Raw genomic sequence first — 27508 nt, forward strand, 5'->3', positions numbered from 1 at the left:
CATAAGAAAGAAACAAATCCTACCATTTGCAACAACATGGATGGAGCTGGAGGATATTAGGCTCAGTGAAATAAGCCAGGGGGAGAAAGACAAATGCCAGATGATTTCCCTCATTTGTGGAATATAACAACAAAGCAAAACTGAAGGAATAAAATAGCAGCAGACTCAGAGACTCCAAGAAGGAACTAGTGGTTACCAAAGGGGAGGGGTGGGGGAGGGTGATGGGGAGGGAGGGAGAAGGGTTTGAGGGGTATTATGTTTAGTACACATGGTGTGGGGGATCACGGGGAAAACAGTGTAGCACAGAGAAGGGAAATACTGAATCTGTGGCGTCTTACTACACTGATGGACAGTGACTGCATTGGGGTCTGGGTGGGAACTTGATAATATGGGTAAATGTAGTAACCATGTTGTTTTTTCATGTGAAACCTTCCTAAGAGTGTATATCAATAATACCTTAATAAAAATAATAAACAAATAAATAAATAAATAAAAGAAGCCTTTTGGTTCTCTAACTTACCTTCTGATTAAATAAACAATTTCTTTTTTAGTAGTAGATATAAAAGCAATGACTCATTAAGAGGATATTGTATAGATTAGTTAACATGAAGCTTATTTGTTCAAGCTTATGGGAGAGACCAAAAATGCATCTGCTTTTATTTAATTTCTCCTCAGCACCTGACAAAACATCAGAATTTTGGAGGAGTGGGATGGAGTTGACAACAATATATTCTAGATTATAGAAGTCCAAATGCCTTAGGGGTTTGTCCAACTTTTATCCTATTATACTGGGTATGTATTTGACACTGTGGCATCAAAGGCCTGCATAGTCCTTCTCAGTGACATTGAACTTAAGGACATGATCATCCTATGCGTGCGCCTTCCTCTTGTGTTAATTACTGTGATGAATTGTTCTGCTAAAAAGTGTTTCCAACAGGAAAACATGAAACTGCTCATTAAGAATGAGGAACATGTAAACAGAACTTAACCTTGTTTTTTGATGTTCAATTAGATACTTACAATACCATTTCAAAAAATAATCTCTAAATAAAAATGCCACTTCAAATACAGGTAAATAAAGCAGAATAAAAGCAATAAATAAAAGATGACCAAATTTTCAAAAGCCAGCTAGTCATTTTGACTATTTATTGCTAGGATTTCCATTTGCTCTACTTATGCAAGAGCTGTTCTACTTATTGTTGGTGTTTACATCAGAGCTTCTAAAATTGGTTACTTGTTGGTTGAAAATTGACAGCATAAGATCTTTTTTTTATTCAACAAGCTTCATTGACTATCATGTGATCTCATATAACCCTAAAGAAATTACACTCTAGAGCAGGAAATGGACATGCAAATTGGGATTACTCAGAGAGACAGAGGCCTTGCATTCCTTCCAGCTTTATGATATACTGAAAAAACAAACACATAATAAGCATTCTCAGGACAGGGTTATAAAAAATGTGGTATATTTTTAATATTTATATTTAACCATTGAAGTGGGGTGACAGAAATCTTCGTTAATCCTATCAGTGTATCTCTGCAGCTATTTATAGAACCTATTCAGAGAAAACAGGGAACAGCTGAGCCTTAGGCTGTGTGTAAATAGGCCCTGATGCAAACAGATAATACAGGAACTCAGCCCTGGTCTTACAGGCCACTTCTGGAAGAAAGATACACAAGATTTCTGCTGACTGGGAGTAGTCTGAGTCTGCTAGTTCGAGTTTACGTGGGCCCAATGGAGAAACAAGATGAGTATCTGGCTGGTTCAGGTAACATCTTCCCTAATTCTGCTTTTAAAGGCAAAGCAAGGGACTTGAGCTTGAATTAGGGGAACTGGATATTGCCCTGTTCAAACAGCTTTCGCCCTGACCACACCAAACAACATTAACACAGTTCTAAAAGCCTGTACTATACAAAAAGGTACACTCAGAAGTGACCTTCCCTTCCCGATTCCTTGCACTTAACTCCATTCTACCTGAGGCGATGAATTTCATTGGTTTCTTTATCTTTCCTGTATTTCTTTTTTGCAAAAATAATCTGGTGGATCAACTCATCTATCCCCTGTCTATCTATCATCCATCTATCTATCTATCTATCTATCTATCTATCTATCTATCTATCTATCTATCTATCTATCTATCTAATCTATCATCTTTCATACACAAAAGATACAAAAATGTACTCTTTTGCCCTGTTTTTTCCCACTTATATTCTAGAAATCTTATGGATATCCTTCATAATTCCTTTTTTATGGCTGCCTAGTACTGTGTTGTGTGGATATACAATCACTTTAACAGATTTTTAACATGCTTAACCACAATTTTTTTCAGTTTAAACAGATTTTCACGTCTCATTTGATCCTTGCAAAAACCCTGTGAGGTTGGCAAAATGTATGTCATTATCCCTGTTTTTTATTTGAGAAAATAGAGATTCTAAGGGGAGATGCAGGTAAGTACTGACAGAGTAGAGTCTAGAGACAGTCATCAGAGTTTGAGCCCAGCACTCCTCTTCCTACACCACAGTTCGAGAGTCTTCAGATCTCTTAATTTCCTATAGTATAAGGCAACTCAGATGTTTTGGGCTAGTCTGGAATAGTGACACTATTTATAACATGTCTCTAGGTTTAATAAAGATAATAATAATAGTAATAATGTGTTCTGAGTTCTAAACAATTACATTAAAACAGAATTTTGTAAAAGTTTTTGTAAAGTGAATTACGAAATTTTGTAAAGTGACCTACATAAGGACCCTGGCATACTCAATCTTACTGATTTGAGAAGAGTTAATACAGGAACTTATAAGAAATGGGAATTAACATAATAATGAGATAAACTTTCCTAATGATCAGATTGGTAAAAATTAGCAAGCCCTACCAGACCAAGTGTTGGAGAAGATATAAAGATATAGTAACATTTGTATATTATGATGAAAATATGCATCCAGTCACTTTGAAGAAGAATTCAGCAATATCTTGTAAATTTAAAGCTATGCATAGCTTTAATGTAACAACATGTAATGGGTTTATTATTGCTGTTTTTAAATGAATGAATTAAATATTTTCAAATTTTCTGTTTTAATCTTTAATATGATAAATATGAGAGTTCTAACACACATCTACAAAACTCTTTGGGATCCTAAATAAAGTTCAAGGCTGTAAAGGGATCCTGAGACAAAAATGTTTTAGAAGCTCTGCCCCAGAGACAGTCATTAGAAGATTGTTGGTAACAATGAAAATGTGGACACAACCTTAAATGTCCACCAGAGAGACTCAAATATGCTGCTGTATACTCACACAATGGAATTTTATATGAAAAACTAAAATGAATCAACTTGGGTAGATCTCAAAAAAATGAACCAATGTGGATAGAGCAAGTCACAGAATGCTGCATAAAATAGGACATATTTTCTTTAACATAAAAAATTTGTAAAGCACTATAATGCATTGTAGACCCATGTATGCATAATGAAAGCTTAAAAACATGGCCAGGAATGATGTATTTCAACTTCAAAAAAGACGGTTTCAACTCTATCATGTGATTTTTTTTAAAAAGTTGTATTTGAGGTAAATATGGGAAAATATTAAGATTTTTTTTAGGAGGTACAGAATAAATGGTTACATTATTACCATTCCTATCTGTGTATTTGCAATACAGAAAGTGAGAGAATGATGGCATGAAGGTCATCCAGATAATTACAGGAGAAGAGGTAATTATCTAGGCAGATGATCAAACATCCCTTAAGGTGAGAAGAAAAAGCCTAAGATAATGCAAAAACATACCTCTGAAGATATTTTACGTTCTTTGAGAGGCAAGGAAAAAAATCTGTTGAGGTGTACTATAAGGTCAGAAGAAAGAAATTGATACTTACTGTCTGGTTCATACATGGTTGTAACTATCTCACACAGTAGTATCTTATTTAATCCTCAAAACAACCCCCAGCAAGGTATGTGATACATAGCTTTTGGGATAATAATACTTTATCCGTATTTACAGATAAGCAAATCAGAACTCAGAGGGGGTGCCCATAGTAAATTCATGGAGGAATGAGACTGAGCCCATGTCTTCTTGACTCAAACAAGAGAGTTTTGCACTTGTACAATTCTGTGTGTGCTTCTCAAGGAGGCAACCCAAAATGGAGTGGCTGAGCATATAGCATTTCTCTTTAATGAAACTTCTATTTACAGTAACTAAGGAATTCAAACACTTCTAGAGCTATCAAAATTTAATTCTCATAAATTATTCTGACTATGTGAGAAACTTTAAGGAACATGAAGTCACACAATAGTTAAGCAATTGGTTCTAATCCTTTGATTAGAACATCAGTTGCAATGTCTGGAATGTAATTCTGTTTTTCTTTTGCAGAAGAGAATAATCACACTGATTACATCTGCCTTTGAAGGGAAACTAATTATTTTAATCATGGTTCATTTCATTTTGAACATATTAATGAATGGAAACATTTGTGGAGCACTTTCCATGTGCTGTGTTACATACTTTCTTATCCATTATTACCTCATCCAGTTCTCACAGCAATTGCCTGAGGGTTTTATAGTCCCCATTTTACAGATGAAGAAACTAATGCACAGAATCAGCCACTTACACAGTGACACAGCAAGAGATGCAGTGTTATCTCCAACCCACATCTGTCTGACTTTGTCATACCATGCTTTTAAATAATCACTTATTAGCAATTCTAAAGATAAAATCTTAAATTGACTATGAAAGGGAATATTGCAAAGATCTCCTTTGCGAGGGAAAACCAAGCCAGAGCAACACTGCCTTGTTGTTCATTTAAAACTTCCCAGAAAGCTCTTTGCATGCTGTCCCAGTATTGAACTATTGAACTGGCATTGCTCTTCTCTTTGAATCCTTTACCTGATCCTTTAGGAGGCAGGCTTAAGCAGCAGTTAAATTATCAATATGATTACTTCTGTAATGTTCATAATTTTGAGTATGAATTTTAAAATTTTCCTTCCATCAAGGGGACATAGTTTAAAAATTTCCCAAAAGTCTTAAAAGGTTCATAATCGAAGAGAAAAATCCATCTCCTGTCTTCCTTCCATTGCCTGCTTCCCAGAAGCAATTACTGCATTCTTTCAACTATTTCTTCTGGAATATACCTCAATATTTTAAAATAACTTGCCATCAGTGTTCTTTCAGTCTGTAAACTTAAAATCCACTATATTGATGAACAACACTGTAGGTAAGGGTTTAGCTCTTTATCATGCCTCCACTCCCCTCATCTTCCTGACTTGATTTTTCTGGTACAACAGCTTTGTTACAATACAATTCACATACTATGCAATTCACCCTTTTGAAGTGTACAATTCAGTGGTTTTTAGTATATCCAAGGAGTGGTACAGCCATCTCCACCACCCAGTTTTAGGACGCTTGCATCACCCCATATACTCTGTACCCATTAGCAGTCACTCACCATTCTTTCCTCCCCTCAAGCCTAGCCAAACACTAATTGATTTTCTGTCTCTGTGAGTTTGCCTATTCTGGTCATTTCATATCATGGCACTTTTTGTCTGGCTTTTTTCATTTATCTTGATATTTTCAAGGTTCATCCATATTGTAGCATGTTCAGTACTTCAGTCCTTCTTATGTAAGGGTAAACTACATTTTATTTGGGTTGTTTCCACTTTTTGGCTATTATGAATAATTATGAACATTAATGTACAAGTGTTTGTTAAAGATATGTTTTCATTTCTCTTGGGTCTACACCTAGGAGTGGAATTGTGTAACAGAGAGTAACTCTATGTTCAACTTTTTGAGGAGTTGCCAAATTCTGTCCAAAGTGGCTGTACCATTTTACATCCCTACTAGCAATGTATGAAGGTTCTAATTTCTCTATATCCTTGTCTGTCTTTTTTATTTTAGAAATCCTAGTGTGTGTGAAGTGGTATCTCACTGTAGTTTTGATTTGCATTTCCCTAAATACTAATGATGTTGAGCATCTTTTCATGTCCTTATTGTCCATTTGTATGGAGTTCTTTTTGTATTCTGGATACAAGTCCTTTCTCAGATATATTATTTGCAAATGTTTTCTCCCACTCTATGAATTATCTTTTTCTTTTCTTAATGGTGTCCTTTGAAGTACAAATGTTTTTAATTTTGATGTAAGCAAATTTATCTATTTTTTTCTTTTGTCACTTGTGCATCTGATGTCATATCTAGGAAGCCACTGCTTAATCCAAGATCACAAAGATTTACTCTTATGTTTTCTTAAAAGAGTTTTATAGTTTTAGCTTTTGCATTTAGGTCTATGTTATTTTGACTTAAATTTTTGTATATAATGTGAAGTAGGAGTTCAACTTCATTCTTTTGTATGTGCATATGCACTTGTTTCAGCACTGTTTGTTGAAAACCTCATACAGTTTTACAAGTTTTGGTTACATCACTACTTGGTATTTACATTATTATATATATGTAAATATATTCTCTGCTGAGCCAAGAGATATACTGTCATTGTTTTCTTTCTTGTAAAACATCTGCTTTGCCAAGAGTAGTAGTAACCTCATTTTTATTGTTGCTGTTTCTTCAATTTCTTTGAACCTATGCCTACATCTCTCCACACCCTCCAACAGCCTCTATTTCTGCAAGGCCAAACCTATCACGTGGTCTATCTCTTTTTCTAGAGACATCCCTCTGGGATGTCTCTGCCTGTACCAATCTACACTTCTCCCTAAGAAATAAAAAATAATTCCTGCCCAGACTCCCATAGCACTGTACAGACTCATACACATACTCTCCTCATTGCAGTTTTTTTTCGCTTCTCCCTAGGCGGTCCTGCACTTCCCTTGATGAGTCCTGACCATCACCATGACCTCCTTCCCCTGTTTGGTCTCCCATTTCCTGGATCCTATTTCTCCTCTATTTTAATTTATTTCCTTATTTTGGTGGAATATAAGCTCCAGTAGCTTCCTGAGAAAGTCCATGATTGATAGATTATTTTTTATATTTATGTGACTAAAGATGTCTTAATCTCTGTGCTCATGATTAGAATTCAAGTACAGAAGTCATTTTCACTCAGCATTTTTGAAAGTATTCCCCCACTGTCTTCTGGTTCTCAGTGCTGCCATTGAGAAGCCTAAGCCGTTCCGATGTGGCATCTGAATCCTTAGCAGCTGCCTCACTTTTTCTCTCCAGAAGTTTTTATGAACTTTCTTACACTTGATACTCTGGACTTTCATTATGACCTGTCTTGTGTGGGTCCTCCTGCCACACATTCACACATTGCACTAGAGATGTGGGGAGTCCTTTCTCTCGTTCTGGGGACTTCAGTGTTTCAGCTCAAGGAAATTTCCTTATAATGCTTCTCTGATAATTTCTTCTTCACTCTTTCTCTGTTGAATTCCCATGACTCATAAATTGTACTTCCTGAATGATCTTTAAAGTTTTTATCTTTTTTTTTCCCATCTCTATCTCTTTATTTCACTTTGGAGGGATTTGTTCAGCTTTATATTTTGATCCTTTCACTGACTTAGAAACATTTTTTGGCTATCTATTTTTAATTTTCAAGAGATGAGATCTTTCTTTCTCTCTGATTATACCTTTTTAAAAATAAATAAATGTCTGTTCTTGTTCTGTGGATACAGTATCTTTTCTCATCTCTCTCAGGATATTAACATTACTCATATTAACATTGACTCATTTCCTTTCAAAAGTTTTTCTCTTGGCTAGTTTATGCCTCTTGTTTGTTGAAACCTTTTCTCTAATGCCAAGTAAACTGTAAATCTCGTATTTAAGACTAGGACACAAAAAGCTGATTGAAAGTTGTGTGTGTGTTTGTTTAGGTGTGTGGTTGTGTGTGACTGTGGTGTGTGTGTGTGTGTGTGTGTGTGTGTGTGTGTGTGTGTGTGTGTGCGGGGATAAGAGAGGACTGGGAATAGAGTTGTAGACAGTTGGGCCTCACTATAGTGCGATCAGGTGGCAAACCAGTTTTTTTTTGCAGGGGAGATTGGGGTTTGGGTTAGGAGTTTCAGAAATCTCATGACTTTAACAAAGACAGAATTGGTGTTTCTAATTTTTATCTTCCTTTTTGGATAATTTTCAAGAGGAGAAGCAGGTGACATCTTCTGGTCATCTAAAACAGAAAGTCCCTTGAGGAATTATTTTCCAGTGCTTCCCAAAGTAAGGAGACTGGCAGAAGAGAATGGAGGCCACTGGAAGAAAGAACAAAAAAGCTGTGAATTTTTGGTGTATATTTTCAAGACTGTGTTACCGTGACAGTCACACAACCAGTGTACTGAGTAAATACAGGACTGCATCCTTCTGGAAGAGCATTCTAGCACATTCCTAAGCCTTTTTTGAGTCAGAAATCTCTTTACCGCAGGTGAAACACCACTGGATTTTCAGTTATCTTGGAAAGAGTTTCATATCATAGCAAAAAGAGACACATCTTTATGGGTCTTTTCTTTTTTTTATCAAGGTATCATTGATATATACTCTTATGAAGGTTTCACAAGAAAAACAATGTGGTTACCACATTCACCTATATTATCGAGCCCCCCACTTACCTCACTGCAGTCTCTGTCCATCAGTGTAGTAAGATGCCACAGAGTCACTACTTGTCTTCTCTGTGCTACACTGTCTTCCCCGTGACATCCTCCACACCATGTGTACTAATCGAATCCCCTTCTCCCTCCCTCCCCACTCGCTCTCCCCCACCCCTCCCCTTTGGTAACTGCTGGTCCCTTCTTAGAGTCTGTGAGTCTGCTGCTGTTTTGTTCCTTCAGTTTTGCTTCATTGTTATACTCCACAAATGAGGGAAATCATTTGGTATTTGTCTTTCTCTGCGTGACTTATTTCACTGAGCATAATACCCTCTAGCTCCATCCATGTTGTTGCAAATGGTAGGATTTGTTTCTTTCTTATCACTGAATAGTATTCCATTGTGTATATGTACCTCATCTTCTTTATCCATTCATCTACTGATGGACACTTAGGTTGCTTTCATGTCTTAGCTATTGTAAATAGTGCTGCAATAACATAGGGGTGCATATGTCTTTTTGAATCTGGGCTCCTGCATTCTTAGGGTAGATTCCTAGGAGTGGAATTCCTGGGTTAAACAGTATTTCTATTTTTAGTTTTTTGAGGAACCTCCATATTGCTTTCCACAATGGTTGAACTAGCTTACATTCCCACCAGCAGTGTAGGAGGGTTCCCCTTTCTCCACATCCTCGCCAGCATTTGCTATTCCTAGTCTTTTCGATGTTGGCCATCCTAACTGGTATGAGGTGGTATCTCATTGTGGTTTTTAATTTGCATTTCCCTGATGATTAGTGATGTGGAGCATCTTTTCATGTGCCTGTTGGCCATCTGAATTTCTTCTTTGGAGAAGTGTCTGTTTATATCCTCCGCCCATTTTTTAACAGGGTTATTTGCTTCTTGGGTGTTGAGGCATGTGAGTTCTTAATATATTTTGGATGTTAACCCCTTGTCAGATATTTTGTTTACAAATATATTCTCCCGCACTGTAGGATGCCCTTTTGTTCTGCTGATGGTACTCTTTGCTGTACAGAAGCTTTTTAGCTTAATGTAGTCCCATTTGTTCATTTTTGCTTTTGTTTCCCTTTCCTGAGGAGATGCATTCAGGAAAAAGTTGCTCATGTTTATATTCAAGAGATTTTTGCCTGCGTTTTCTTCTAAGAGCTTTATGGTTTCATGACTTACATTCAGGTCTTTGATCCATTTTGAGTTTACTTTTGTGTGTGGGGTTAGACAATAATCCAGTTTCATTCTCTTGGATATAGCTGTCCAGTTTTGCTTTTCTTGGTCTTTTCAATCTCAAATAAATTCCTAAAACCTAATGACAGTTGAAACATAGAGTCGAAAAGTTCTTGGAAAGTCAAGTAGTGTGCATTGACAGGAGAACCTGAAAAGCTACAGTTCAAAATGACCGTCCCAAGTAATCAATAAATCTTGGGAAATAAACAAATTGGCAAGGAGAAAGAGACTGCACCATTCAACAAAGAGCACTTAGATGAGAAGATTCTTTTAACTGCATTCTGGCATGCAGAATCCATTCAAATGCCAGCTTTCTATACAAGTTTTTAAATTATTTTGCTTGGAATAATAGTTTTTATCTAAGTGTTCCAAGAAGTAGCATAATGTGTCTCCATATATCATCAACTTAAAGCCATGAATTAAATGTATTCAATTATTCATCTAAACTATTGGTTAGCCCTGTATATTTTTTTCATATCAAATATCTTATGCTTGCTTCACTGATATAATCTCATATACTTAGTAATCTGTGGTTCCTTGCCTATTTAAGCCATTTTAGCACTGCACTAAGAAATGTTTTAGAGCTTCAGACTCATACAAGTCAACGGGACTTTTGCAGCTTTGTCCCAAACAACTGGAGAAGACACAAGGTATCTTTCCCTAAATTGTTTAAGGTGTCTCTAGATATTCTATGTCCTTTACGGGGAGAATGTCCAAAGGCAACACTACACCTAAGTAAAATTACATGCTCTAAAAACTAACTTTTACAAAAGAAGGCCATTAAAATTACTTGAGCCATGAGATAAACACTTCACACATTATGTAGCCAGGGTTCTGAGATACGTAAGATACTGTTTGGCAGAGGATACGCAATTTGGATTTAGAAGCAGATTATAATTACTTTCATAATAAAGCTGGTCTAGGAAAAACTAGTATCTCCGAAAACCTTGGAATACAAAAGAAAGATTGTTTATCTGTTTCAATTGCACCCTTAAGAGTATATCAAAACCTTTGGATGATGTTTTTCTTTTTTAATGTCTTCCTGTATTTCTACATAATTCTGTAATCTCTACTTATTTAATAGTTGCATCAGAATATAGACTCTATTTTGAAAATTGTACAGTCCAAAAGATATAAATGAATTTATAGGAATTTACAACAATAAATATTTCTGATACACTAAGCAGTAAAAAGTTATTCCTAGAAATTCACTAGAAATTCTGCCCCACCCTCATGAAAACAGAATGTTTCCTTTTAAACCATAATTTCTTATACTTCATATTTTGAGGGTCAAATTCTGAACTGCTTCTTGGAATTTCCCCCAATTCTTGTTGCAATTCCAAACTGGCAAGAAAGACTTTGCTTGTTAACTGCCAAGTAATTATTTCGTCATAAAGCTCATGAGAGGAAGGATCTCTATTGCCTCTACTTGTGAAGATGCACCTTCCAAAAGGATTCAAACATGTTACACAAGGGATGGGAAGAGCTACAGATGCATGTGATTTGTTTCTGGCAGAAGCACAAATGCATTTGAAATATCAGATTTTTCCCTTTGCATTGTCTAGCAAAATGTGATTTGCCGGATTTGGAGAGGCATGCATGTTTCTGGTGTATGTAAGTAACTTTCTGCTCACAGGATTAACAAAGGTGAGGGAAGTCCTATGGTGTAATTGGAAGAGTATCTTGTGAAATACATAGGTCTGGACCAACTCTGCTGCAGATGGATGTATCACCTTGGATAAAACTCCTAAACGAGAGGTCTGTGCTTTGGTTGTCTTTAACATGAGTATGTTGAAGTCTGCTACCCTGACGCCTCTTCTGAGACACCCCGGGGCGAGAATACCGGGTTAGCGGCAGGCACAGGCTCTGGTCCCATCTTTGCCACTTAATGTGTGGCAACAATTCTGAAATTCTTTGAACTTTGGTTTCCTCATGTATAAAATAGGGAGAGAAATCCCTAGTTGCAAATAAGTTTAATGGTTACAAGGTCATATGTGAAGAAATGTTCCACAAATTATAAAATCTTGTAAACATGTAAGGTATTATTATTAGTAAACAAAATGCCTGTAAGGGAATTTTCAGTTATGTAAAAATGTACAAATACCATTATTGTGCCATTTCCTTGAAACGCTATCAAAACATGGGATTCCAGAGACCTTTTTATACTGTCTTATCTGCTCCACCCAAGGTAGTAAAGTCTGTAGGCAGTGTCCTTCTGCAGAACTGGTACTGTGCTGGCTTCCTCATCAGGGACACCACATAGCACAGTGGAAAACAGCCTAACTTGTACCAGGCCTCAGGGCCACCTGAGTTGGGTGGCTAAACACCGACATGACTTTCAGGAAGCTGCTGACTTATTTGTCTCTGACATGAGGGGTTGAACTAGATAATCTCTCAAGTCCTATCCCATTATGAAATTCTATTATTTTATATTTGTTTAAAAATCAATTGCTTTTGAGGGTTCACTAGAATGATTCAGAGTCTCTGTGTCACATAGTACATGAGGGGCTGTGATTACAATTGTGGAGAAGCCCTGAGCTACTTAAACACAGGATTAGGGAGAGGAATTTTTGTTTCACTGCCCAGAGTTGACCCTGCCCAGCTAGGTGCCCACCAAGTAGAATATTCACAAGCTAGGAGCTGTAATTAAGTGAATAAACACGAAAGTGATCCTGCCTGTAGGCCTAGAGAGGTAAGCTTTGTTGCCATGGTGCTCCTGGGAGCAGCCCAAGTATAAACCTAAACCAGGGGGCCTGACTCCATTGCTTTAAAGTCACCTCCTACCTTGGAGGAGAGTCCCAAGTCCTAAATGCCCAGGGACTTGGTGAATACAACAAGCATTTCTGAAACTTAGATTTTATTTTGAAACTGTTCATCAACCAAAGGTATTCAACATGGAAAAACACAGACTTCTGAATCAGATGGACATTGATTGGAATCCCAGGTTTGGTTTACTAATGGGAAATGTAAGGCAAATTGATCTCTCTGAGCTTCAGCTTCTTTCTCTCTAAAATGAGGTAACAGCTACTTTGTAGACTTACTGTACAGGAAACACCTTAAAATACCTAGTGCATATTAAGGACTCAGTAAATGATCATTGTTATTATTTGATAAAAACATATTTCTAAAATTTTGTGTTTAACTATACAATTTAGATAAGAATGAGTGTGAAGGGTTTCAGAATGAAAACAAGGTATTTGAAAAGTTTTTCTCTGTTTTAAAGGTTTAAATTGTAAAGTCACAGAGCTGTTACCTGGATTTTATTATTCCTTATTATAGCATATGTTGAAGAAAAGAGAGATTTTTCTGTTTTATACATTATTTGATGTGCAACAACTTTTGTGTATTTTAAAGTTTTTTTTTTTGCTTTTTTTCCAATTTCATTTTCTTTAAACCTAACTGTCTTCATTGAGCTGCCTAAGAATCTAAACTACAGCAGGATTTATTTAGGTCCAATGGTGTGCTGGAGCTGGCCCACACCAGTTCCTGAGAGCTGTGTTCGTACTTGGGTCCCTAACTGCATTCAGTGACAACTTGTTGAAAGCTGAAATGGGCCGTAGTGGGAGAATTGACACCATGGAAATTGGCAAACATTAGAAGTCAGATCTCTTTAATTTTTCCAGAACCAATTCAACACTTCCAAGCATACCACTGGCTAAAAAACCTCTGGGATTTTTTTTTTCATGTTCAGTTTTATTTTTTTTAATGTACCTTTTCAAATTATTTTTAGCTTCTCTTTTGAAATGTAAGCTTTATAAGGGCAAGGACTTTATTTACTGATGAATCCCAAGTGTCTAAAACAATAAATACCCCAACAAATGTTGGATAAGTACCTTGACCTTATCAGGTACTTATAACTTGCTACTATTCTGAATCTCTTCAAATGCTCAAACTATCACTAAATTGAAGCCCGAGTTTCCATCTCTAAAGCAGGAAAAATTTAAAGAGATTCTTAGGAAAGAAAGTAATTATCAAGCACCAACTTCTAAGTTAACACAGCAAATGTATAAAAATAAAACCTTGAGCCAGACTACATTTTAGAGGTCTAGATCAGTCATTCACAAAATAACCTCCAGATCTTTTGAACAAGTTAGTCTATTAAGTCAAATTGTTTGGCTTTATATATCAGCTAAATCAATGATTATGACTTGATGTAACTGATCATGTTTTCTTCCGCAGAATAACTAAGACTGTAAGCAGCTTCTAGAAGCTAGAGAAGCTGAGACATAATCGACCCCTGTAGTCAATATGCTTGCCTTCTTATTTTATGTTCAAGAATAGACTGATATGCCTCTGATCAGACCTGGGCTAAGTTAATAAAGTGGAAATGGTAAAAGAAGAAACATTTTAGGAGATGTTAACAATAAAATAATTGACAAGAAAATGATAGGTTAGCTGGAGAGCTTGGTCTTATCAAAAAGGTGAGTTAGTGTAAAAAAAAGTATTGAAGAGTATAAAAGTAAAGGATTGAGAGTTTCCTGTCACTATTTGAAGGGAAATACTGTGAGCCTGGTTTTCAAAGTGTTGTTTCAAATGTCAGAGAAACATTCAAATGGAGATGTTCTGCAATAAAGCTGGGCTTTGATAAAATAGGCACTGGCCATTGCCCGAACATGGCTCACTGCCAGAAAAAGACTCCAAATTCAAATAAGACTGAGAAGCACTGCAGAAATCTTAGAGATTCTGGGATGTGAAAGACTCGGAGGACTCCTGAAGATAAACAAATCCTCCTGATTTTAACCCACACTTTGCTGAATAATTAGACCAAAAAACACTTTTTGTGCAACAAATAGAAAGCTCCACCAAATACCTCAACTCCTGGCATTTCCTGTCACATTCTGTTTTGGTCAGGTGGTTGTCCTTCTCTTGGACCTTGATCTTTGTGATTACAATCCTAGTAAGTAATGCACCTTAATTTTACCTCTAGCCCCAAATGAACCACTATTTTAATCAACCTTTTGTTTTTTTGTTAGACCAAAATCTTTTGGATCACAGGTACATTCCAGTAATTCCACTAATCCACTTGGCTATGACTTTACAGACCTTATTTTTTGTGTGAACAGCCCCATACATTTTATTTCTTAGAGCAGTGCTTCCGAAAAGAATGTTCTGTGGAAACGGAAATGCTCTCTCTCTCTGCTCTGTCCCCATGTCTAGCCACATGTGGCTGCACTTTAAATGTGGCTAGTGCAAATGAATTTCAGTAGAGCTTAATTTTTAATTTAATTTAAATTTAAGTAGTCACATGGGGATTATGGCTATAACATCGGACAGCACAGTCTTAGTGGGTCCTGTATACTGTATCCGGGAAAGAAATCAGAGGATAGAAGTCATGTCAATAAGGTAAAGCCATTTAATAACTCCCACTATGCACAAAAACATTGCTGATCAAATATCTCTTCAAAATACATCATGTTGAATATTTTTCTGGTGTGCTATCTGTGCAAATTTTTAGTGACAATAGATAATTTTTTTTGTGTTACAGAGGAAAAGTATTAAAGTACGGTAAATGTACGGTAAAGTAAAAAACCACTTAGTGGAAAGCTATTATCAAAGACTAAAAAGGTTAGGAAAGGTAGACTTTAAATAATGATGGAAAAATTAGAGATAATATCCAAGGATATTCATTTTGGATCAACTCTGATGTAAAATTGACTTTCGTATGTTCCAGTGGGATAAAGCCAAAAATGAAAAATAAAAAATTTATATGCATGAAGTGCCTGCTTCTATCATATGGCCCACCTCCCAGGTGGAGTCATGGCCTTCCATTTGGTAAGAATACAGCACAGGGTCTCTGGTGTTCACAGAAGGGCACCTCATGTCTAGGAACTGGAGCATTTGGGTCTCCCTTCAGTTTACAGTAGTGGTTATTTGTCCTTCATCAAGTTATGAATTGTCCAAAGTTCATGTCAAAAGTCTAGCTGAGACAACTGATAAATGGAAGGGCTTTGTTCTCATAGTTTTATCCCTTTATCAAGTCAAATCTCTGGAAAGCATGGACTCAACTTGTATCCCCTCAGCACTTTTGTCATAGAAGAAACTTCACATTACACCTCAGCTTTTATCAAAAGGCCACATAAGGAACAACTATAAGTAGAACTTCTGTGCTTCTTTAGGAAACTACAGGGAGGCATTGTCTGGAGTGCTATTCATGATATCTACCCACCAGAGTTTCTCTCAGATGCTAGAGCCAGCAAACACTTGTTTCATGATGAATGGAAATGTTTCATTTTCTAAGGCAATGAAAATATGTTGTTTCCCTCTTTGTCACCATCCCCAAGAAACTCAAAGCTGGTTATGTACTTATTTGCAGTAGATTTTTCTCAGACCGAGATTTTTTCCTTATCTTCCCTCACTAATACTTAGGCATTTTATTTTTGGTGTTATGTAATGGTTTTATTCCAGTCATAATTTTTATGATACTCTGCATCAAATCCATTTTGAAACAGGTGACAAAAATTCTTTCCTTAACCAGACTCCACTCAGGCTGCCTGGAACTTTGCAAGTAGGCTCTGACTCTTCCACTTGTGTGTTTGTCTCTGCATCATCCAATCTTGGCAAGAATCCTGCTGGGTCAGTTTAACCAGAATCCCCTCTTACCCCTGTTTCCTCTTAGTAATTTTCCATCCATTAACCCCTGCCCTACTCCTTCTCTATAAATTCCCACTTGTGCATGCTGCGTTCAGAACTGAGCCCTGTTCTATACCAAGGTCTCTTTCCCCCTATTACAATAGTCTTGAATAAAATCTGTTTTTATTGCTTTAACTACTACCCAGCTCTGGGTTTTCTTTAACAGATGACAGAATATAAATATAAATTCATATGTACAGATTCATTTTCCTTCGTTTGTCCCCTAAAAACACTGGGACACCTTCTTAGAGTTATTGTTCTAAAACTTTGGGTTCAGTACTAAGAGTCCAGTCAATATTCAGGGCTGGTCCTCACACCTCTTCCTTGGTGCTCCTGCAAACATCTGGCAGACTCACCCCACGTCACAACGTCTCTGTGGGTTGCAATGCACTGCTAGAACAATTTGTCAAGTGTCATTCCACCATGACATCCCATTTCAGGAACTCCTCTCATTCAAAATGAGGACTTTGTAGCCCAGTTTTTCAAGATCTTCTATTTCTTTTGTATTGTCTACAGCTAACATCTTTTGCACATGAAAAGCCTTAATCAAGAGTGTTGTTTCCAGTAAGTATTCTTCCTTCTGCACAAACTTAGAAAAAAACTTCCATATTGGCTGAGACATATTTTACTAGTTTGAGTGGAAGATAAATTCTGACTTCATGCTGCTTTACTTTCTTTAATATATGTTAACTACAAATATTTCAAAAGAATAAGTTATATATTAAGCAATAAAGCGCTCTCCAAAACATGCTTAACTCGGAGGCAGTTCACAAATGAATTCAGATTTTTTTCCCGAGTTTTGTGCCTCTACTTCAATATTCTTCTCATTCTGCTTGTGATGATCAGAATTAAACATGAAATATAATCTGCCTTCTAGAAGATAAAAAGATTGAAAATTCTCAACTGAAGAATTTTTAAATTCAGATCTTTTCAGGGAGTCTAGTTTTGCAAACTGAAACAGGGTTCTGTTGTAGGTTCTCAACTAGGACATTTTTCTCTGATACTGAGGGACAATCTGGTTCATAAAAGGTGGGTAGAAGGTTCGTTTGGTTTAATGCAGACAAATCTTATGGGGCAGAGATGGTATTTCTGTGTTCAGTTTTTAAACCTAGGCATTCCTTAGACAAGAGAAATCTGGCTGCCTTTCCCATGGCTGTTTGGTTTTCCTTTTAACTGAAAAATGTAATTTATATTTTCTCTTGTTTATATGCATGTTAAATTACTGAGTTGAGAGTACTGTGAGTTACCTGATAAATAGGAAGTATATTTATATTGCAAATCATATGCATGCAAGGTAAATTAAATGCATTATTGTTCATATTTTAAGAAATGTAGGCTGTATAGCAGTAGTCTTTGAAAGATAACTGTTGCTAGTGAAAAGTTCAGGCATCTAAAGATGGTAACAATACTCTAGTTACTGTCATGCAAAAATCAAAATTAGCTAATAGATTTCCCTCCGACCAACTACACTCAAGACTGTTTTCTTTTAAAATCTCTAAAACACCTAATTGACTTAAATGTCAAATATCATTCAAATAAACCTCATAAAGCTTGATTAACTGATAGGGTTGTTTTTACCCCCTGCTTAAAGAGTAGTAATACTGGTTTTACTACTCAGAACTTGCAGCACTATTATTGCAGCCTCAGCAGCAAGAGTACCAAAATTTTATTCATGGGTCAACAGGAACAACAAAAATTTTCACTCCAAGTTTCTTACCCTTGAAGCTATTTAGACAGGGAAGTGGGTGGAACCTGTGTATACAAACAAGTGTTGTTTCTGAAGCCAGTATCATGTCTATGACAATCTGGGGAAATTAAAACCACAGACTTTCAGAGTTAGAAAATAACTTAATCATCCTGCAGCTCCCTCATTTTACAAATGAGGAAAATGAGACCCAAGGGGACTTCCTGGAGGTTAGTCAGCTAGATACTGAGTGAACTGGGATTAAGATTCTCTACTTATTTTATCATATTACATTACAGATACATATTTCAGGGCAGAATTTAGGTTTTAGTTTGGGAATATGAAAGATCTGATGTCACCAAATTATCAAAGCATAGCATTAAAAATAACACCTGAAGCCAGTGAACACTTTTAACATCACCAAAAAAGAAACACTCAAATATTATGTCTCCTGATGACATGCAGTAGGAAGTACACATTACCACCTGTGAAAGGTTCTTGTCAAAAAAACCAAACTTGAATCTGATTAAGGCTCTAGATCTAACTACCAGTGGAAAGGAAAGACAGAGGATAGAGGAATATGCTAAACACCACCACAGGGCCATAGTTGGAAAAATCCAGACTGGAAAATTCTATAGAATGGATGACCCAGTTACTTAAGAAAGAAGAAGGAAAGAAATAAATCAGAAAAGAGGGAGAGAGGATTTTAAGAAATAAAAGAGATATTAGTCAAATGTAACACATGGATACCGATTGAAAAACACAAAAATGCCAGAATTTTATAGGACAATCAAGGAAATTTAAACACCAGCTGTTATTAGGTATTAAATTTCTATTCTTAATACTTCTAGGTGTGTATCTTTTAGAGATACAAACAAAAATATTTATGGATTAAATAATATAATGCCTAGGATTTGCTTTATAGTTATCTATTGGGGGACAGGGAAGTAGGTTCTATAGACGAAAGATTTGATCCATGTTGATAATTTTTGAAGATGAGTGATATTTATTATACCATTCTCTCCATTTGAAAATCATAATTACTTAAAAAAATCATTACTTGTATCTGCCTTGGAACTTTTACAGATTACCAGTCTTACTTAAGCTGATTTATTTATTAAGGTATCATTGATATACAATCTTATGTTCAGGTTTCACATGAGCAACATTGTGGTTACTACAGTCACCCTATTATCAAGTCCCTACCACATACCCCATTATAGTCACTATCCATCATCATAGTAAGATGCTATAAAGTCACTACTTGTCTTGTATGTTAAGCTGATTTTTTAAAATTTAAAGATAGCTGTACAGATTATTTGAATAATTTTTGAATATTACTTTCATCTTTCATGTAGGGAACAAGAATTTATTGATAGAATGTAGTTGACTGTCTGCAAATACGGCCACCAGCAGCTCTTCCCACCCCTGTACGTGTGTGCTGCTCTTTCCATCAAGAGGTGGACTGTATTTCTGCTCCCTTTGCAACTGGTCTGGCCTTGTGGCTTATTTCGATCAACAGAATGTAATGAAAATGACCTTGTGCCCATTCTAGGTTAAAGACACCCCTATGTTTATTGCAGCACTATTTACAATAGCCAAGATATGGAAGCAATCTAAGTGTCCATCAGTAGATGAATGGATAAAGAAGATGTGGTACATATACACAATGGAATATTATTCAGCCATAAAAAAGAAACAAATCCTACCATTTGCAACAACATGGATGGAGCTGGAAGATATTATGCTCAGTGAAATAAGCTGGGCAGAGAAAGACAAGTATCAAATGATTTTACTCATTTGTGGAGTATAATAACAAAGCAAAACTGAAGGAACAAAACAGCAGCAGACTCACAAACTCCAAGAAGGGACTAATGGTTACCAAAGGGAAGCAGGTGGTGAGAGGTTGTGGGGAGGGAGAGAGGGAGAAGGAAATTAAGGGGTATTATGATCAGCACACATAATGTAGGGGGGGTACTTACTATGCTGATGGACAGTGACTGCAATAGGGTATGTGGTGGGGGGACTTGATAATATGGGTGAAGGTAGTAACCACAATGTTGCTCATGTGAAACCTTCATAAGATTGTGTATTAATGATACCTTAATAAAAAATAATTAAAGGGGAAAAACTTTATAATAAAATAAGAAAAGCCTTCAAAGAAATGACAGCTTCCACTTTCACCCCCTTGGAGCCCTGGGTTGCAATGTGAGGAAGTCAAGCTATCCTGTTGGAGACAGAGACCACATGGAGTGCATTAGTGCCCCCGGAAACAGAGAACATCAAGGTCCCAGACATGAGTGCGCTTAGATCCTCTTGTCTTAACTGAGTCCAGCTGACACTATGTGGATCAGCAATAAGTCGTGTCCACTGAGCCTTGCCCCAGCTGAAGATCCACAGAATGGTTGTTCAAAGTCACTGTTTTGGGCGATAATTTGTTACACATCTATAGAGAACTGATACAAAGGGAGAAGGTGAAATCCTTTTTTCTGTGTTCAACATGTTTCTTGTTTGAACCTAAAACACTAATTTCCATTCTCCCTGCCTGTCAAGAACTACCGAAAGTCCCCGAAGTACAGGAGATTGGCTGTTTCCAGGTTGTTTCCTCCCACAGTCTTGGGGCAGAGTAGGTCTGGGATATGCCTGGAACATACTGTTCCAGGAATGCTTCCAATGTCGGGAAATAAGGAAGTACACAAAAAATTATAGGGGAATATCCTAAGGACACAGGTGCCAGCATAATGGGGCTCCCAATGGCTAAATCTGGGGCAATTTGTCTACCAAAATAATTAAGTACAATAATGAATTATAAACCATTTATGAATAGGAAATCACTAATATCACATTATAATGAAAAGAAAGGAAGATGGGAAGAAAAAGATTAATCAATCAATCAATCAGGCAATCAATCAAAAGATGAGTGGAAATGAGGGAGGGCTCACTCTTACACCAAAATACTGAAGCTGAATGTCACAAGCACTGGGAATGCTGGAGTTGGAAAATCCCCATTTTCCAACCATTATGGTAAAGATTGAGTGTGGCATTCAATGGCTGTCAAGTTGAAGGGAAATATTTATGAGGAGTAGGATATTTGGGAAGTCTTAATGTGTTACCTCCTAACAAGACTGCTTATTAGTTGCAAAGGAAAAAAATAAACAAAAATCACAGAGTGGAGAGATTGGACAACACCTTGACCAGGTGATCAAAATGAATATCACCTATGAAGTAGATGGATATGCAAATTATGCAGTATCACCTGTGCACTATTACCCCAATTCAGTCAAGAAGGAAATACCGATAAGCACAGGGTGATGAATGGTATATTAAAAAAAGTATTAGATCAGTGTCATGAAAGACAAAGCCTGTGGAAATGTCCCAGATTGAACCAGGCTTAAGAGACCTGATACCTGACCCTAGAGTGGATCCTGTACTGGGAAAAATGCCCCAAAGATTAAAAACTGCTGTTAGATCAACTGATATTAGATAAATGCATTATCAATATAATTTATAAGTTGGTAACTGTATTGTGGTTATTTATAGGAAAATTCCCTAATCTAAAAAAATACACACTGAAGTATCTAGGAGTAGCAGGCTACAATGTATGTAATTTACCTTAAGTGATTTGGGAAAAAAATGTGTGTGAAAAATGAATGAGTAAATGAAGAAAAAAGTAAATAGTGCAAATCAGAAAGCAAATGGGATAAAAATGTTAACAATTGGTGAATCTGAATCTGGATGAAGGGCTCCTTGCACTATTTTTATATTTGTAATTATTTTCAGGCTGAAATTACTTCCAAGTAAAAAGGTAAGAGAAAGTTCTACTGTTCTGAGATATAGCCCATAAAACTATTTCTCAGTCCTCAAACCCAAATTACCTTTCTTTTCTGAACACCTACAGCACTTTACAGTTTTGTTTTTGTATTTTCAAAGGTCACGTGTAGCCTTGTGTTGTTCATGGTTTGGGGTGGTTGTGGGTGTGGAAGCCGTGTCTTGTCTTCTCAACTCCATGTTGAGTCCTCAGCATGCCCTTTGTATCGGCCTCCATGTCCCTGGTAGAACACTAGCACAGAGCAGGCGCTCTGCGTCGTCTGGAAAGAGCCCTGGACATGAAGATTTGGCTTAAGTCTCTCCTTTGCCACTCATTTGCTCTGTGCCATCATGAAGGCGCTCCCAAACACAAATTAATATTCATTTCTGTCCCTGTTTTCCCATTTGTTAAATTGGAGGGCTATACATGGCTTTTTGCATTTTAAAACCAGTGGTTAAATATTTGGCTATATTGTAGGAATTCTATTTTCAAGAAGTAGCATGTCATAAAATTAGGCATTAGAATATGAATTTCATATTTAAAAAATACTTCATAGCATATCAGGATGCGGATAATTAAATTCAACTCTACAATTTTGATAGTCCAAACATCTTAGAAGTGATATTTTGGGCAAATTTATTGAACCATACGTAGATCTTTCCACTTGTTTCATTTTGGCAACATTTCTTCATTACCACGAATACCATGGAGATGCAGACTGAGGTGCTGAGAGCTAAGTCCCCTGCCCTCACACACTTAACTTTTCTTTTTTAGCAGTTAAGCTGGTTTTCCATCAATCTATACACTTTCTATCCAGCTTCCCTGTGGCTAATGAAACATACTTGCAAGATACCTGGTTGAGGTGATTGTGTGCCCGAAGATTCTTGGCAGTGTGATGTTCATTTAATAATTCTGAATCTCTTACTTTGTTATTGAAGCTAATGATTTTGAGCAGAGGCCCACAGTTTCAGTCTCCTTTCTCATTCCTCTCAAAGATAAAAATTGTTCAGGTTTCAGATTCAAGCTATGAGAAATCTCACTCAAATGTATGTTTTGTTACTGAATGATGAAAATAATGGAAATAAAAAAGGACTTATTTTATTGATTGAAATAAACTCTTAATTTGATCATTGCCTATTTTATATCTAATCTACCATCAGATAAAAATTGTAAAAGGGTCATCTGTTATTGAAAAAATTTGTTCCACTGATACAGTAATAAACTATTTTTTAAGTTTTATTTATATCTACAAACAGAACTTCAGCTAAGAAAAAGTTTTTAATTGAGCATTATTCTTTGCAATTGTCAAAGCTCTTATGATGTGTATGAGAATTAAATGAAAGGTGCTATGTGCACTGAGTTTAGACATATATAGTAAAGGAGGTTTGCAGTTCACAGAAACACTGTTAGATATGTTTCTGTCTTCAGTAAACACAAATATTTTGTGAATAAATGAACAATAAGGGACACTTACGGAAATGTTAATTTCATGCACTTCGCATGAATTTTTAAATACTCTAAAAAAACTCAGTGAGCTGCTCAGTTAAATCAGTGAATTGGCTTCTTTTTTTTTTATTAAAACATCATTGATATACAATCTTATGTTGGTTTCAAATATACAACACAGTGGTTCAACGGTTACATATTAAATCCTCACCCCCTCTAGTGCAGTTACTATCAACCAACACAGTAAGATGTTACAGAATCATTGACTATATTCTCCATGCTGTACTACTGTCCCCATGACCAATTTATACTGTGATTGCAAATTATTGTGCTTCTTTATCCCCTTCATCCCACCCCCACCTGCCACAACCCCTCCCTCTTGGTAATCACTAGTTCCTTCTCAGTGTCTGTGAGTCTACTGCTATTTTGTTCCTTCTGTTTTGCTTTGTTGTTATATTCCACAAATAAGTGAAATCATATGGTATTTGTCTTTCTCCACCTGGCTTATTTCACTGAGCATAATACCCTCTAGATCCATTCATGTTGTTGCAAATGGGAAGATTTCCTTTCTTTTTATGGCTGAATAATATTCCATTGTGTATATATACTGCATCTTCTTTATCCATTCATCTACTGATGGACACATAGGTTGCTTCCACATCTTGGCTACTGCAAACAGTGTGGTGATAAACATAGGGGTGCATATGTCTTTTCAAATCAGAGATTTTATTTTCTTCAGGTAAATTCCTAGGAGTGGAATGAATGGCTCAAATGGTATTTGTATTTTTAGTCTTTTGAGGAACCTTCATATTGCTTCCCACAGCAGTTGCACCAGTTTACATTCCCACTAACAGTGTAGGAGGGTTCCCATTTCTCTGCATCCTTGTCAGCATTTGTTATTTCTTGTCTTTTGGATAGTGGCCCTCCTAACTGGTGTGAGGTGATAGCTCATTGTGGTTTTAATTTGCATTTCCCTGATAATTAGTGATGTGGAGCATCTTTTCATGTGCCTGTTGGCCATCTGAATTTCTTCTTTGGAGAAGTGTCTGTTCAGATCCTCCACCCATTTTTTAATCAGGTTATTTATTTTTTGGGTATTGAAGAATATGAGTTTTTTATATGTTTTGGATGTTAGAATTGGTTTTATCTTGATTTTGTTATATGTGGAAGTTTTAAAGGCAAAAGCAGATATCTTAAACTTTCTAATATTGGGGCCATTAATGCTAACTTTGCTTATCCACTTGGGTTGAATCAGATTTATTTAATTTTCTAGATGGGAACATAGCAGTAAATTAAAATAGTTGTGGCCTCAGAGGAACATCCTTCTGCATAATTCTGTGTCACTTTTGAGCCCTGGTTTTCCTCTACTGAATCATGCAGATTGTGCTTTATTTGTTAATTTACCTTACATTGGAGAAAGTGGAAAACTTGCCATGATTAACCTTGTTGTTTCCATTGCTACTTTTTAAAGGCTGACGAGGACTTATCTCGGGCCATAGCTTTTACAGATATCAAATGGTCATGGCTGAAAATGATGTTCTGAATTTCTACCTAGTTAGCAGCAGAGTGATGGCTCATTTCGCTCTATCACTATTCTCTAAATACTCTAAACATAACTGTAAGTTTTGACTTCATGAATATCATATCTTGAGAAGAAAATATGTAGTTTATAAAAATAGAATCAAATATATCACACAGACCATCAAAAATAAGACCACTGCCCAAGGTCAAAGATGCAGTTCACCTTCTACAGGAATACAATTAAAGGGGAGAAGTAATATTGTACAAAATTCATGACCATGTTAGAACCCACTGCCCACATCTTCAGAAGCAGTATGGTTTTTCTAAAACTAATGGATTTTCAATATATTGGTTTATAACTCACCTTCCTTCTTTTAACTAAAGCATGTGTCATCTCTAGAAATCTAAGGTGTATTTTTTTTTTGAGAGGGCATCTCTCATATTTATTGATCAAATGGTTGTTAACAACAATAAAATTCTGTATAGGGGACTCAATGCTCAATGCACAATCATTAATCCACCCCAAGCCTAATTCTCGTCAGTCTCCAATCTTCTGAAGCATAACGAACAAGTTCTTACATGGAGAACAAATTCTTACATAGTGAATAAGTTCTTACATGGTGAACAGTGCAAGGGCAGTCATCACAAAAACTTTTGGTTTTGATCACGCATTATGAACTATAAACAATCATGTCAAATATGAATATTTGATTTTTATACTTGATTTATATGTGAATCCCACATTTCTCCCTTATTGTTATTATTATTATTATTATTTTTATTTTTAACAAAATGCTGAAGTGGTAGGTCGATGCAAGATAAAGGTAGAAAACATAGTTTAGTGTTGTAAGAGAGCACATGTAGATGATCAGGTGTGTGCCCGTAGACTATGTGTTAATCCAAGCTAGATAAGGGCAATAAAACATCCACGGATGCAGATTTCTCTCAAAACAGTGGGGGTGAGGTTCTAAGCCTCACCTCTGTTGATCCCCAATTTCTCACCTGATGGCCCCCCTGTGACTGTGCCTGTCTTAGGTTGTTCCTCCCTTGAGGAATCTTACCCGTCTCTGGCTAACCAGTCATCTTCCGGGGCCATACAGGGAAATGTAAAGTTGGTAAGTGAGAGAGAAGCAATATTGTTTGAAAAGGTTAGCTTTTTACTTCTTTGCATATTTATGCCCTGTGGCTTCTATGCCCAGCATTTGTCTTGAGGTATCTTTACCACTTGGGAAAATTATGATACTCGGTAAATTCGATATGAGGCACGAATTCTATTTAAGGGTTGTAATTAGGAAGGAAGAAGAAAAGCTATAGAAGTAGCAGGCGGAAGAAAACATGGGAAGATTGATTATTTCTTTGACATATCTTCTTGTAGAGTAACTTCAGCATGTATAGGTTTTAAACTACTAATTAAATTGCGCACACACATTAACATAATAGGAATACAGTTACATAACCAAAGCAGACCTATATTTACCAGCCATCTCCAGTGAAACCAAGAAAACCAGTTAGGCATCCTAGACATTTGTGAAAATTTTTCTATGATATGATTCTAAGGTGTATTTTAACTTGGAAGTCTAGAGAGTTACCATGAGATTGTGTACATTTTTAAGGTGAAGGTCAATTTTTTTCACTAAAAAGTTTGCCTGACAAAATGTTTACATCCCAAATCTTGAGAGAAGTCTTTATTCAGGGTAGGTTAATACTTTCATGTCTCAATAAGTATAAAATGGAAATTGGAAATACTTTATAAATTTTTCTAATTCATACACTTAAGAATTATCTTTGTAAGAAAGCCTTGAAATAAAAATAACTCAGGAAAAAAGTAAACTTGGTTCAAAACTTAAATCTAAATGTTGTTCATGTATAATGCAAAATATTTTAAATTATAGACATGCATGTGTGTTTGTTTTATTTTCTAAATAAAGTGTAATTGTTAGCAACTGTGATATTAATTTGGGGTAGTTATTTATGGATGGGTGAATTCATATTCTTTGATATGGTGGTATATCTTATGATATGGAAAGCTGGCTGATTTAATGAGCATCCAATTCAATTGGAACATAGTATAAACCAATACTTTACTATATGCAGTTATTACTCTAAGTGATACTTATTTGCTGTTCTTTGTTACTCATGCTATTTTACTGTAAGTTGACTCAGATTCTCTTTGTAAGTATAGTGAAATCCATTATTTCAGCAAAACCTGCTCAGCAGGCTATAAGAATTGTTTGCTCTTTACTTTGGGAACATTTAACATTTAGAGTCAAGGAAGATGCTATTGTGAGTCTAGTGCTGATGCTGTGAAAATCAGAAACATGAGGTGGGTCTCATATTTCTTAATGTTCTCACTTATATTTCATAAGTGGTTGACTTAGTAATTGTGTAAATAATGGAAAAGAGTGAGCTAGTTGATGGGTGCATTGTTCTTGCCCATAGCTTTGGGTGTGTTCCAAGTGCTTGTTTTGTTGTGCAAATTCCCTTTCTCAGAATATGAACATTTTTAATGTGTGAAACATATTTTATTGTCACTTTATTTTGTTACTTTTATTAATTACAAGAATTTTCATTGACAGACATATATATATTTTGTGTGAATGAGTTACTGAAAAATATTTGAAAAAATAAGGTAAATCAGGAGACAGTTGGAAGACAAAGTTGAGAAAGTCATATACAAGAAAAGACAAA

General features: G+C 36.1%; 1 protein-coding gene across 1 annotated transcript in view; it reads left to right on the plus strand.

Annotated features, from left to right (window-relative positions):
* Positions 1 to 1640: 1640 nt before the first annotated feature.
* MBOAT2 (membrane bound O-acyltransferase domain containing 2) overlaps positions 1641 to 27508 on the plus strand; it is a 161887-nt gene continuing 136019 nt past the window's right edge. The window contains exon 1 of the mRNA XM_036881738.2: positions 1641 to 1769. Coding sequence (XP_036737633.2) covers positions 1749 to 1769 — 21 coding nt within the window. The 5' untranslated portion in view covers positions 1641 to 1748. The remainder of the gene's footprint in view (positions 1770 to 27508) is intronic.

This window comes from Manis pentadactyla, chromosome 2 (genome assembly GCF_030020395.1).
Source record: "Manis pentadactyla isolate mManPen7 chromosome 2, mManPen7.hap1, whole genome shotgun sequence".
NCBI lineage: Eukaryota > Metazoa > Chordata > Mammalia > Pholidota > Manidae > Manis > Manis pentadactyla.